This window comes from Chelonus insularis, unplaced genomic scaffold (assembly GCF_013357705.1).
Source record: "Chelonus insularis isolate UGA/USDA-ARS -01 unplaced genomic scaffold, ASM1335770v1 contig_3_pilon, whole genome shotgun sequence".
NCBI lineage: Eukaryota > Metazoa > Arthropoda > Insecta > Hymenoptera > Braconidae > Chelonus > Chelonus insularis.
The window spans coordinates 3,122,585-3,134,785 of record NW_023276556.1 but is presented as its reverse complement, the minus strand read 5'-3'; the positions used below and the strand labels follow the sequence as shown (position 1 = coordinate 3,134,785).

Here is a 12,201-nt window from a genome sequence, read left to right as displayed (position 1 = left end):
TTGACATTTTTTTTTGGATGTTTCTATTTTTTATTTTTTTGGTAATTCAGTTAAGCTTTCGTAAATTTAGTGTTGTGATTTTTTTTTTTAATTTTTACATAGTGGTAAAATTTATTTAATACATTTATTAACTCATATTGTAATAAAAGAAAATGTTACACTATTGCAATATAATATTTCAAATTGAATAGCTGAAAAACTTTCAAGTGAATCACAATAATTCAACTAAAAACATTTCGGATGGAACTATTGCTTGCTCCAACGAGTGATTCATCTTATAGGCTATAAAATGATTCATCTAACTTTTGGGATAAACCTTACAATGGTTACATTATATCCTTAATAGATTCTCTAAACCCTCAGCAGAGTTTAACGGAAACAGTACGTGCAAGATTAAATCCCATTGCTTTAGTTCTAACTACGTATAATTTCATTTTCATTCGGAGAAAAATAAATTAATTTTTTTCAATAGGTTTTAATGAGAAATTGAAACAAATATTTAAGTAAATTTTAATGAACTTTATAAACTATGTACTTCTGTTAAAATTCTAAAAAAGCAACTGCTGAAACAATATAAATTACAGAATAAAGAGTAAATGATATAAATGTTGACGCCAAAGAAAGAAAAAAAGTAAAAGTCTAAAGTCAAGACAATGTTTTCTCTTTATTTCAATTCTTTTTCAAGCTTCTTGTACAAGGTAAATAAATTAATTTTAAAACATGAACTATTTTTAATTTTTTTGTATCATTAATTTATTCACTTCTTTCAGGTCCGGCAGTTGGAAATTTCATTCTTTCCAGTAGATGTACAATCCAGTTCATTGATCTAAATAAATTATCAACTGTAATTAAGGAGCCGTATAGAAACGATATGTCACGTTCTATTCAAAGTGTAAAACCTCATCAAATATCAGAAAATAAAATTCACCAACACTGTATTAGAGAGGAAACTGATTTATAAATGAAAAGAAATTGACATGTGAAGAAAATTGGATCAAGGGGCTCGAATGGATTTCATTATCAGGAGTAATTTGCTTAAATAATGACATGGTGTATTATTAGTGGAAAAGTAATAATTAAACCTTGATAATTTATGTGTACAAGGTTAAAAATTCAACAATACCACTTAAGATATGAGTTTAACATGATACTTTCAATCATTCTTTTATCTTGGCTATAAGCCACTGAGCACAAATTAATGATCAAGTAGGCGTAGAAGGTGGATATAACTACGTTGATATCAACTTAAAGTACTCATCTTCAAACGACGTAATACAAGTGACAAAAACTTCACTTAAATTATTACTCATTTTTTTATGTAAGTATTACAATCTTTTTGTATTTTATTTCTGCAATTAATCGTGAATGATAAAAAAACACAAAGAAGCTATGTAATGACATTTTGATAAAATTTTACTGTAATTAAGAGTAGTCATAATGAATTTTTGAACTCTTTGTGATGAAAATTGAATTTTCGTCGAGGGTATTTTATGTAGATAAACTGTGATCAGACAATTAGTCTTTAAATAGAAGATTCTTAATGAAGTGCTCTTTTCTACTAGATCTACTATCATTTAAGAGAGAAATTTTTCAACGTCATGATTGTTTAAATGGATTGATTAAAAACTTACTAATTTTTAATTAGATTCAATCTTTTTATTGAAGTTTGACATAAAAAAAATGTATTATTACTTCTAGCTATTATTTTTCAACGGGATAATTTTGAAATATTTTTAAACCTCATTTATCACAATTGAAGTTAATTATCCAAGATATGTCTTTTATTTTCTTACAGAATGACTACACGTGCTATGGGATGGCTAGTATAGTGTAGGTCATGTCTAGAAGAGGCACTCAGTGGGAAGCGTAAACGAGAGAATGGCAAGAGTGAGATTATCAAGGACGAAAAAAAGAAGTAGTGTAAGTGAGACGGAGTAAGCTTACAATCCTGTTTGGCATACGCTGAAAGCAGTGTTTGTGTTCTTCATGAGAACTCTACCAGACAAAACATTCTCCTCTTATAGGAACCAATGACGTCCTCGCAGTATGTGAGCAAAGAGTAGGTGTGGTAACGAGTGAACAGACTCGCATGCGAGTATTCCTCTATTCGTGGTTACTGTACAAGCACGACTATCGCGTGCTCACACATCAGAACGGTTGTTGGTTTATTCTGGCAGTCGACCGTCATGCTGAGAATAGTGAGGATCATTATCGAACAAAGTTAAATTGACGTTGATCCGTGACTTATCGAGTACTATCGTTAATCAATGAGTAATCAACAGCTTCTTCTGGCTAGTTGAACGGCGAAGATCAGTGCTAAAGTATTGCGAAACGAGAATTATTGAGTGTGCAAGTGTAAAAATTGCAATTGATAAAAAAAAAAAGCAAGACAAGTGAGTATATCATTTTTCCTGAATTATTATAATGATTAAAAAAGTGATTAATGTGTAGCTTGCGTTGAAGTTTAATTCTGCTTTTACTTGGAGTTCGGTGTACTTGGCAAAAATGCCAAGAATTTATTCACGAAGCAACAAATACACTGTGACAGTGCTTTGGCTATATTCCACGCCGTTCTCTTCGAAGTTTAGTTTAGTTTTTTTCTCGTGAGTTTTTTATTGGTAGATTTGATTACGCAATGAAAATACATTTGAATCTGCGTCAATGACAATATAAAAAGTGCACAGATTATTGTTATTTCAAAGGAAGGATATGACTGAGATAAGAGATAATCTAATCATTTTGAGTCAATTTTAAAAAGTTGGTGATTTCCTGAAGAGCAAATAACTTTTAGGTACTGATAAAATTTATCAGAAAAATCATAGTAAAAGTCATAACAAGAAGTAATTACTAGACACTTTGTCTAACTGAAAATATTTATTAACTTTAATGTATTAATAAAATTTTTATGTAAATATAATAAAAAAAAGTATAATCAAGTTCATTCAACAAAAAGAAGTCATTATTTCTTTGTATCGAAAAATGTATACTTTATTATTGTCATTGAAGTTGTTGACAGTCTTAATATTCAATTAAAAATATTAATGGCTAATAAACAGATAAGAAATGATATGTACTTTGAATAGTAGAAAAAACTCGTTTAAATAATGAAACATGAAGCATATGCTTTATTAAAATTTTTTACAATGGAACACTTTAAGGGAAGTTAAATTTAATTAAGGAAAAATTCTATGAAACGTCGTGTGTTATACGAAGTACATAAATTAAATACAAAATTTATAATGAGAATAAGTAATAGACTAAAATATAAAAGAAACCAAGCAAGTATGAACGTGCTATTCTTCGTCGTTTCTTCCGTCCTCTAAGTTTCATCGACCTCTCTTAGCAACTCCTTTGTTGAATACCATGTGCACACATCCATGATTTAAGATCGAGTCCAATGACCTTCTACCAAACACTTGTAGAATTCTATAAAGATTAAACTTGGGAAGTTACTAGATTAGCGTGAAAAAAGTCACTCTTCCATGGAATGGTGCAACAGTCTGTAATATTTAAATCTTGATGGCAGTTCTTTCGAAAGCACTTTGGAATTATGTATATAGAATAATCTCAACGCTTAACTTTAATCATAAACGTGATTGCAGTCATGGTCATCTCTATATAGTATTCGTTACTATTCTATACATTGTTATTTTATACCGGGACGATTCATTTTACAAAATGCAAGCTTATGATAATTTAATACGTGTGTGAACTATATGGTTTCATCAGCTTAAAAGAAATGAAACAATTCCTGATAACAAAATAACACCGAACATTGTAAAGAAAATTTATCAAAGTAGACTATTAAGAAGTTCAGTTAATTATATTATTTCCTATAAAAATATTAAGTATCAAAAATGAATATTTATTAGTTTTAATTATTATAGCTTTCAAGAAAATGAATTGACTTAGATATTAATTGTCAAAAATAGGAATCAAGTTATTTTATCAATCAAATATTTATTATTTTCTTTGAAAGAATTAAAAGCTTATAAGCTTATAAATAACTATAGTTATTTGCTAATAAAATAAATAATGATAAAAGTTATTTTAATAAAAACCAATTTAATATTTAATTCATAATCTTGCAGGATTACAAGTTTATTATAATCTGTAATATAATTTTAAGTATTAGATTAGTTAGACTACTTAAGTCTTCAGTTTAGATTTGATCTTTAGGAAACAATTGCATTGATTTTTGTATCTGTCTTATCCTCTTAAAAGTTTATCCCTCATTAAGTCATAATAAGTATTGATTTATAAATAGCTACTTCAACTGGTTCAACTTGAACTATAATAAACGTAGGAGATTTAAATGTCATTTTTTTATGATCATTTAGGTGAATTCTTTCGATGTGTAAATGATTAAATTTTGATGCATCAGGGGAAGCGTGTAAAGTGAACTGTGACTGAATCAACAGAAAAAAAATGTAAATAAAATAAAAGTACCACAACGATCCAAATCTAGTATGTATGTAGAAGCAAACAGAGTGCTTTCGAGAGTGGGGACAGGTTGACAGGATCTAAGGTGCCAGGTGTGCGATAAGTTGGTTCCCTTTGTAGGTAACACACAACCAAACTCAATTTTAGCCTTACCTGGCCTTTCGTCCTTAGTCCTTACCTAACCGTTGGCCACATCAAACGGAACTCTATGTTACAGACTAGTATAAAATATCATAACCGAAAAAGTTATTATTTTACTATTTAAAGTATTTATTTGTTGAATAACAAAGAAATATAGTAAAGTTCATTCAGTGTATTGTATTGTGTCTATCAAAATGGTTATTACACTTGGTGAGTCACAACAACATAAGATAAAGAATTATTATTCATTCAATTAACATCATTATCATTGTTATTATAATAAGATTCAATTGATTGTGACATCTAAGACGAAACTTATACATATTACAAGGGCATTTACCAATGTCTTGTTATATGTCTGGTATGAGACAAAAAAGCCGACAAGAATACGTGACTAAATTTATAAAAAGAGAGAAGACTTCAAGGCTTCATTCTTCATTCAGAAGGATATTATTCACTCGAAATCCCCCGTAACCATCGCATTATATTATTACATGCAAAGCATTGTAGCAAAACTGGCTTGTGGGATAACAAAGTGCAATTTTCTTTATGACGAAGAGTAGATTGATATTATCATTAATTCTTACGCATGTGAAACGCCCGCATAATGGTGAATATTTGCGGGTATTTAATGATGTTTCCACTCGGTATGGCGTGCTATAATCCATTACATCAACAACATTAGTACAAAAACGTTATGTAGAATGTAAGAAGACTACGCAATCCATCAGACCACGACAAAACATCCTGTTATGTTTTATTTTTTCTACCTTTTTTATCACCTTGTTCATACTCAGCTAAATTACCTTTTATTTTCTCTAGCCCTTTTTTTGTTAGTTTGAAGCAATAACTGACCCAGTTTTACAAACGTGAATTGCTATTTTATGCGAGCACACTTAAGAAATATATGTCATCGTGATCCTTGAAAATAGATTGAAATATTTTCCTGTGTTGGTGTATTGACTAACAAGTTCCTTCCTCATGACTTGGACATCATTTTTTACACCAGTCTCGCCAACTTTCTTGATGGTTTAGATCTGTCGTTGATACGATAGACCTACTTGAAACACCAACAAACAGTTGGTGAAAGTAGAATAGGACAAATACTATAAAACAAATCAGTAAAATAGAGCCCAGAGAAATACTGACCTCAATTATATTAATATTCGTTACGTAAAGTCTTTATTGCTAGGACGATTTATGTTATACATATAGTTTCGAAGTTAATGTAGTTTTAGAACTTACGGTGAACTGTTTATTTGAACAACGGCTGACTTGAACACCTTGTGGAACTTTAATGACTTGACTATCTGAGCATTTTGACTTCTGAATACAAAAGAATGTAATAGTCAGCAATTAGATCTTCAGTAATGAATCAAAACAAAAAAGAAAATTTGTATAAATATTATGATGAAGATGGAATATTCTATGCTCTTTAAGAGTAAAAATATAAAATTTTCTTTCAAATAGATATAAATAAAAAAACAAGTTTAAATGAATTGCAAATATTTTTAGGAATTTAAACGAATGTATTGCCAAAAATGTTGGGTTTAATGTGAATTGCTTTTCTTTTATCTTTGATGTTGTTTCACAAAGCATTGGTAACTAAAGAGATAAAATATTTATCAGAGAAAATTATGCTGATATTTACCATCATAAGTGGCAGGAAAAAAATTACATTGAGGGTCATTGACATTTTTTTAATCGTTTGGACAATCGATCAAAATTATAAACTTCTGTACATGGTGCACTACGTGAATGCACGCTACCAAATCGCGTGATGCATTCAATGAACTCTAGGAAAAATAGTAATGGCAACACGAGGATGAATTTTATCAGGATAAAAGCTATACCTTGTTTAATTCTCAGAAATCATACAATAAATTTCATGACATTGACATGACAATAAACTCAGGCTCGATAATTTAATATTTTTTTTCAAATATTGATGGTCACTGTCAAGATAAAAACCGTTCAGCAAGAATTTTTATGACTAAATTTTTGTAAAAATGAGAACAAATAACATAGACGACTGTGTAATCTTTCTATTGATATGTAGCTATAAATAATTCACGGAATACCCATCATGCTGATCTACCTTGATGATAACTCGAGTATAATATTAAGTGCGGGAAATGAAGTAAATATCAATATCATAATCCTAGCTTAATAAAACGATATTAAGATAAAAAAAAAGAGTTTTATAAAGATCAATATACACGACACCATTAGTAACTTTGTAAAATAATTCAATAGCAAACAACTTTGCCATGAAATTTGTTTTGTTACTTTAGAGATAAAGAGCATAATCACTGATAAAAAAAAATAAAATTCCCTGAATATCTAATTATCTTGTCATCACATTAGTGTAAATGAAGCTTTTCTAGGTATTGAAGTTCAACAAAATAAATTTGCTACTTCATTAATTAAACAATCTATTATTTCATAAATTTCACCATTATACTCTATACATTATAGAATAATTTATATTCAATTTTATTTTATTCATACTTGAAGTCAATTCAATCTATTAAGCTTCATAATAGTCATCGTGAATCTGTCAAGATAACTGATGATTGTAATTGTCACTTATTCCAATAGGTATTCTTCACATTTATAGAATAATCCATTCAATTCTTGCAAATGATTGTGCTAAAATTATAAATACATCTAAACTAATCAAGACGTAAATGGATTGTGGAGTTCTCCAGAGTATCAATTAAGTAATTAACTAAAACTTGGTAAATGATTGATAAACACGAAGGTATCTTTTCGAAAAGTAAATAAAACCGCGAAACAGTGCGTTGCTATGAAACTAAGTAAGTCATGCAGGTGCACAATCACGTGAGCATTGATACCTAATAGTTTGTTCGATGTAGCATTGATCGTAGCTTCCTTCTCTCTTATATTAAAAGGAACGGTCCACCTTCTCTTCAATGAATTCGCGCATACTCCAGTCTTTTGGCGTTCCTCTAGACAATCGTGAGTCGAATGAATTACATTCGAACTAAAAGTTGTAGATCAATCGAACTAAGTGTAACGATTGAGCTCTTTGGTTAATCAAGTTGTTCAAAGAAGAGATAATGACAGTAATATTGATAAAATAGATAAATTGAGTCACTACTTCCTTTGATAAAGATTTGATATGATATAGAACTTTGTTGGATTACAGAGCCAGAGGGTAAAGCTGGATGCGCATCTGCAGTGTGCAGTCAAATTCAGGTACCAGGTTCTATTGTGGTACCTAAGGTTGCTCGACTGATCCCGTGGAGAATGGGTTGCTGTGGTTGTGGAGATGATGCTTCAACAAAGGTAGATCCTCGGGTAAGAAAATCTGATAAATAAAATGAGAATTTCATCCATTCATCCGTTTATGCCATTCATCGGTATTGTATAGTTTCAAGCCACGTGTTCCATGACAAATGAATGCTTCATACAACATCTCATTCAGATTTTATTAAGTACATAGTTTGCATTAAAATTATGAACTAGACTTGCTAATTAATAATTAACGAGTTTTTATTTTGAATATACAAACACGAAAATGGAAGAGTCTCCAAACGTTAGTTGTTAATTATTGTTGATTAATATAATTACCAATAATTATTATTTATCTTTAGAACTATAAATAACCTAGAAGTGATATCTGTTTGAAAACAAACCTATTTTTGTTGAGATTAATATTCATTTTTTTCCAGACTGCTGAACAACATGACTCACCATTCAATGAAACTGAAGTTTTTGCCAGAAAAAGATCATGTACAGATCTTCCTGCACTACTAATTCTCATTCTTTTGCTCGGTGGATATGTAAATATGCATTCAGATATATCTTCGTTATCTGTAGATTTTGTTTATTCTCATCTATGTGTTATTTTATTTTTTAGAGTTTTTTTGTAAACAATGCTGTAAAAAAGGGTGATCCGTATCGAATAATAAATGGATATGATAACTGTGCTAATGTATGTGGCCGTAAAACGCTTAAAGAAACTAATCCAGAATTCAGTTGTAAAGGAGCTGATATGACATCTCGTCCGTTAGTAAATTGAAAAATAATCAATACTATGTATTTTTCATAAAAGGTTTTTTACATTGAAATCTTTATTTATCTTTTTTATCATAGATATTTGAATGGTAAACTTGAAGCTGATGGAACCTTTAGTCGAACATGTGTTACAAAATGTGAAAATACAACAAATGAGTAAGTACTTTTTACTTTAAAATTATTTCCCATTGGGAAATTAAAGATACTAATTTATTAATTAATTAAACTTATTTTCTAGAATACATTTTTTGAACCGATGTCTACCAAAAAAATTGACAGACAGTACAAGTTCCATATTGAGTCGCCTTGGCTTACAAAATTTCTTCAACGTACGTATTCATGCTCCAATATAATTATCGTAAATGATTAATAGTGTAATTAATAAACTAAATTATTTGAAACGTTGGTAATGTTTTAGGAGGCTGCAAGTGACTTAAATATTGCGTGGAGGGAACTTATTTACTTACTATTAATTGCTTTTGGTATGTACAATGAATTGCTCCAATACAGAAAACAGCATAAGTATTATCAGTAAAATTATTCATTCTTTCAATTATAGCCATTTCAATCTTTATTCTGGTTGCTTTTCGATACATTGTACAATATGTCATTTACATTGTACTCTGTGGTGCAGTTGTCGTTTCCATTGGAGGAACAATTTGTCTCTGGTATGTACAATATCTTTTCAATTTCATGGTTTACGCTCTAATAATATCCCATCTATTACTATGCTTATTGTCGTTGAACATTTTTCCAGGTTGTTGTGGTATGAAGAAAAGAATAGATCCATACCTCATGCAGAAGATGCACACACAACATCTTATTTTATTTACTCAATTCTCATGACGATCGTTGCTGTTATGACACTTCTGATTGTTTTGGTTATGAGAAAAAGAATTGCATTGGTCGCTCAACTTTTCCGAGAGGCTGGTAAAGCTGTCTATTCTATGCCCGCTTTATTACTCCAACCTATATATGTAACTATTGTGATAAATAACATAAAAACAATTCTTTTTACGACTTGATGACATTAAAATTTTATTATAGACATACATTTTTATTGGCCTCTCCTTTGTTGGTTGGGTTTACTGCATCTTGTGGATCGAAAGTGCTGGTGACCTTTATAAGAAACAAAAAAATGGTCATTTGCATTACAGTAAAGATGCAATTCTTCATGTAAATATATTATTGTCAATTTTTAAAATTCAATTAAAACAAAAGAGAATTATTGAAATAATTTTACAGGTTGCAAGATGGTATAATATGTTTATATTCTTTGTCATGGTAGAATTCTGCCTTGGATGTCAACACATGGTAGTAGCAGGAGCTGTCGCTCGTTGGTTCTTCACAAGGTATAGAATCAATTTAATTAAAAAATAATCATTTATCTAATCAATAAATACTATAAATAAAAAAATATAATTTTTTTTTTAACAGAGATAAAAAGCAACTTTCTTTACCAGTTACACGCAGCACGTATTCAGTAATACGTTATCATATAGGAACAATCGCATTTGGTGCGATGATTATAGGTGTAGTGCGATTACTTCGTTCTATGATCGCATTTGTTCAAAATCGACTGAAGCATTATGATAATTCTTGTGTGAAAGGTCTACTTTGGTGCTGTCAATGTTGCATGTGGTGTTTTGAGTCGATTTTAAAATTTTTAACGAGAAATGCATATATAGAAACTGGTGAGTTTTTAATATTTATTTTGTAAATATTAAATGCAATCAATAAAGTAAATTTGAATGAATTAGTAAATATATAAAATTTTATATTTATTCACAGCTATATATGGATGTAGTTTTTGTACTGGGGGGAAAAAAGCTTTTCGGGCATTATCAGATAATATTTTAAGAGTGGCAGCTATCAACAGTGTTGGAGATTTTGTTTTATTCCTTGGTAAAGTGCTGGTAGTTGCCCTTACCGTTGTTGCTGGAGTTTATTTAATACAGGTACTGTGATTAAATTTTTATAAAAAGCTCTTTTTTAACTTCGTTAATTGGATATTCAATTTTTGTTCCAGAAGAAGGAAGGATTACACTATCCTTGGATACCTATAACATTAGGTGGTTTATTTGCATTAATTATTTCACACTGTTTTATTTCGATTTATGAGGTAAAGTAAATTAATAATAAAACCATTTCCTTACAATTAATTCATCTTCTAATAATTGAAATATTCATGTAACTAATGTTGAATCTAGATGATAATTGATACAATCTTCATTTGCTTCTGTGAAGACTGTGTGAGAAATGATGGTATAAGTCGACCATATTACATGAGCAAAGGACTGATGGTAAGCTTAATAGAAACTTGAAATAATAGATTACCGTCTGACCTACTCTTCATTTGTAGGAATTCGTAGAAAACAGTAAAAAAGCCCTGAAGCAATTGGACGCTCAACCATCAAATGCACGATGAATGCGACTCATTGATTTTCAATCCAAATCACATAGAAACCAAGACTGAAGTGACTTTTGAAATTTGTACTTCGAGTGAATCAAATGCATGTTTTTGTATTCATATTTCCTTTCTGTTTAATGAAGTATTATCTATTGCCATGGTCTTCTCAATAATAATATTAAAAGAGATATTTTTACACATACACATGTACTTTATTAAGGATTAGAGTTTATGGTAAAAAAAATAAATAAAGAGGAAATTTGTTATAATAAATAAATGTTATTATTCTAGATAAACGTTGGCTCGGTACATACATGTAGGTTTTTTCATACATCCGACATTATTAGATACATATAAACATCCTTGGACCGTGCAAGGAATACGGGATTATGGATTTAAAATATATAAAAAAGAGTGAAAATGATGATATTAATAATTCGTGATTAAAAAGCAAGAAAAACATGAAATATTTAATTTAGAACTTTGTATCTATTATTGCATGAACATTGAACATATTTTTTATAAATCGAAAAAGTTATTTACAAAGTGATTAACTTAAAATAATTGACTCGATTACACCCGCAATAACAATACATATTGACCAAAATTTGTAAGATAAAGTGATATCTATTGAGGTGATATTTCATTTTTTGTAATTAATCGAGAAATCTTTAATAGGCAGTTAATTTATAAACAGACAAAATTATTAACACACATGCACACTTTGCAGTGTATGAATTATGAAATTTGCGGAATTGATGTAAAATTTATAATAAAAAAGATATTGATAAATTTTTTACTAATGCGATAAAATAAATATTTTTTGATGAAGATACGTAAAAATAATTTACTGAGAGATAAAAATTTATGAACGAGAAACATATAATTCAATAAAATCATAGGTTAATTTATTCTTAATAAAATAATTTGTTTCTTATAAATTAGTTCTTCTCTCAGCTTGAAGGAAGCACCAAGGGACGGAAAGAGAATTGATGGATAAAGGCAAGCAGCAATCTAACATTGCATTTGCGCATTTATACTGTATATCATACGCTTTATGTGACAATAATAATCAGTTATAATTTAATTAATATAATAATAATAGTAATAATAATGATAATCATAGTATTAATAGAATATAATATCATATCATGCATCTCAAT

General features: G+C 29.3%; 1 protein-coding gene across 4 annotated transcripts; it reads left to right on the top strand.

Annotated features, from left to right (window-relative positions):
• Positions 1-1,850: 1,850 nt before the first annotated feature.
• LOC118068629 (choline transporter-like protein 1) lies at positions 1,851-11,850 on the top strand. Of its 4 annotated transcripts, none has more exons than XM_035086155.1 (16): positions 1,851-2,393; positions 7,757-7,908; positions 8,283-8,393; positions 8,471-8,619; positions 8,707-8,784; positions 8,867-8,957; positions 9,047-9,110; positions 9,188-9,296; positions 9,386-9,605; positions 9,676-9,804; positions 9,874-9,980; positions 10,066-10,322; positions 10,420-10,586; positions 10,658-10,750; positions 10,839-10,931; positions 10,991-11,847. In XM_035086155.1, the coding sequence occupies exons 2-16, from the start codon at positions 7,858-7,860 to the stop codon at positions 11,054-11,056; spliced, it is 1,785 nt and encodes a 594-aa protein (XP_034942046.1). In that variant the 5' UTR covers positions 1,851-2,393; positions 7,757-7,857; the 3' UTR covers positions 11,057-11,847. The 4 variants fall into 4 exon arrangements, with proteins under 4 accessions (XP_034942046.1, XP_034942045.1, XP_034942044.1 ...); XM_035086154.1 differs by lacking the exon at positions 1,851-2,393 and adding an exon at positions 4,611-4,794 and having other exon boundaries at positions 7,757-7,896; positions 10,991-11,850; XM_035086153.1 differs by lacking the exon at positions 1,851-2,393 and adding an exon at positions 4,612-4,794 and having other exon boundaries at positions 10,661-10,750; positions 10,991-11,849.
• The last annotated feature ends 351 nt before the right edge of the window (positions 11,851-12,201 follow it).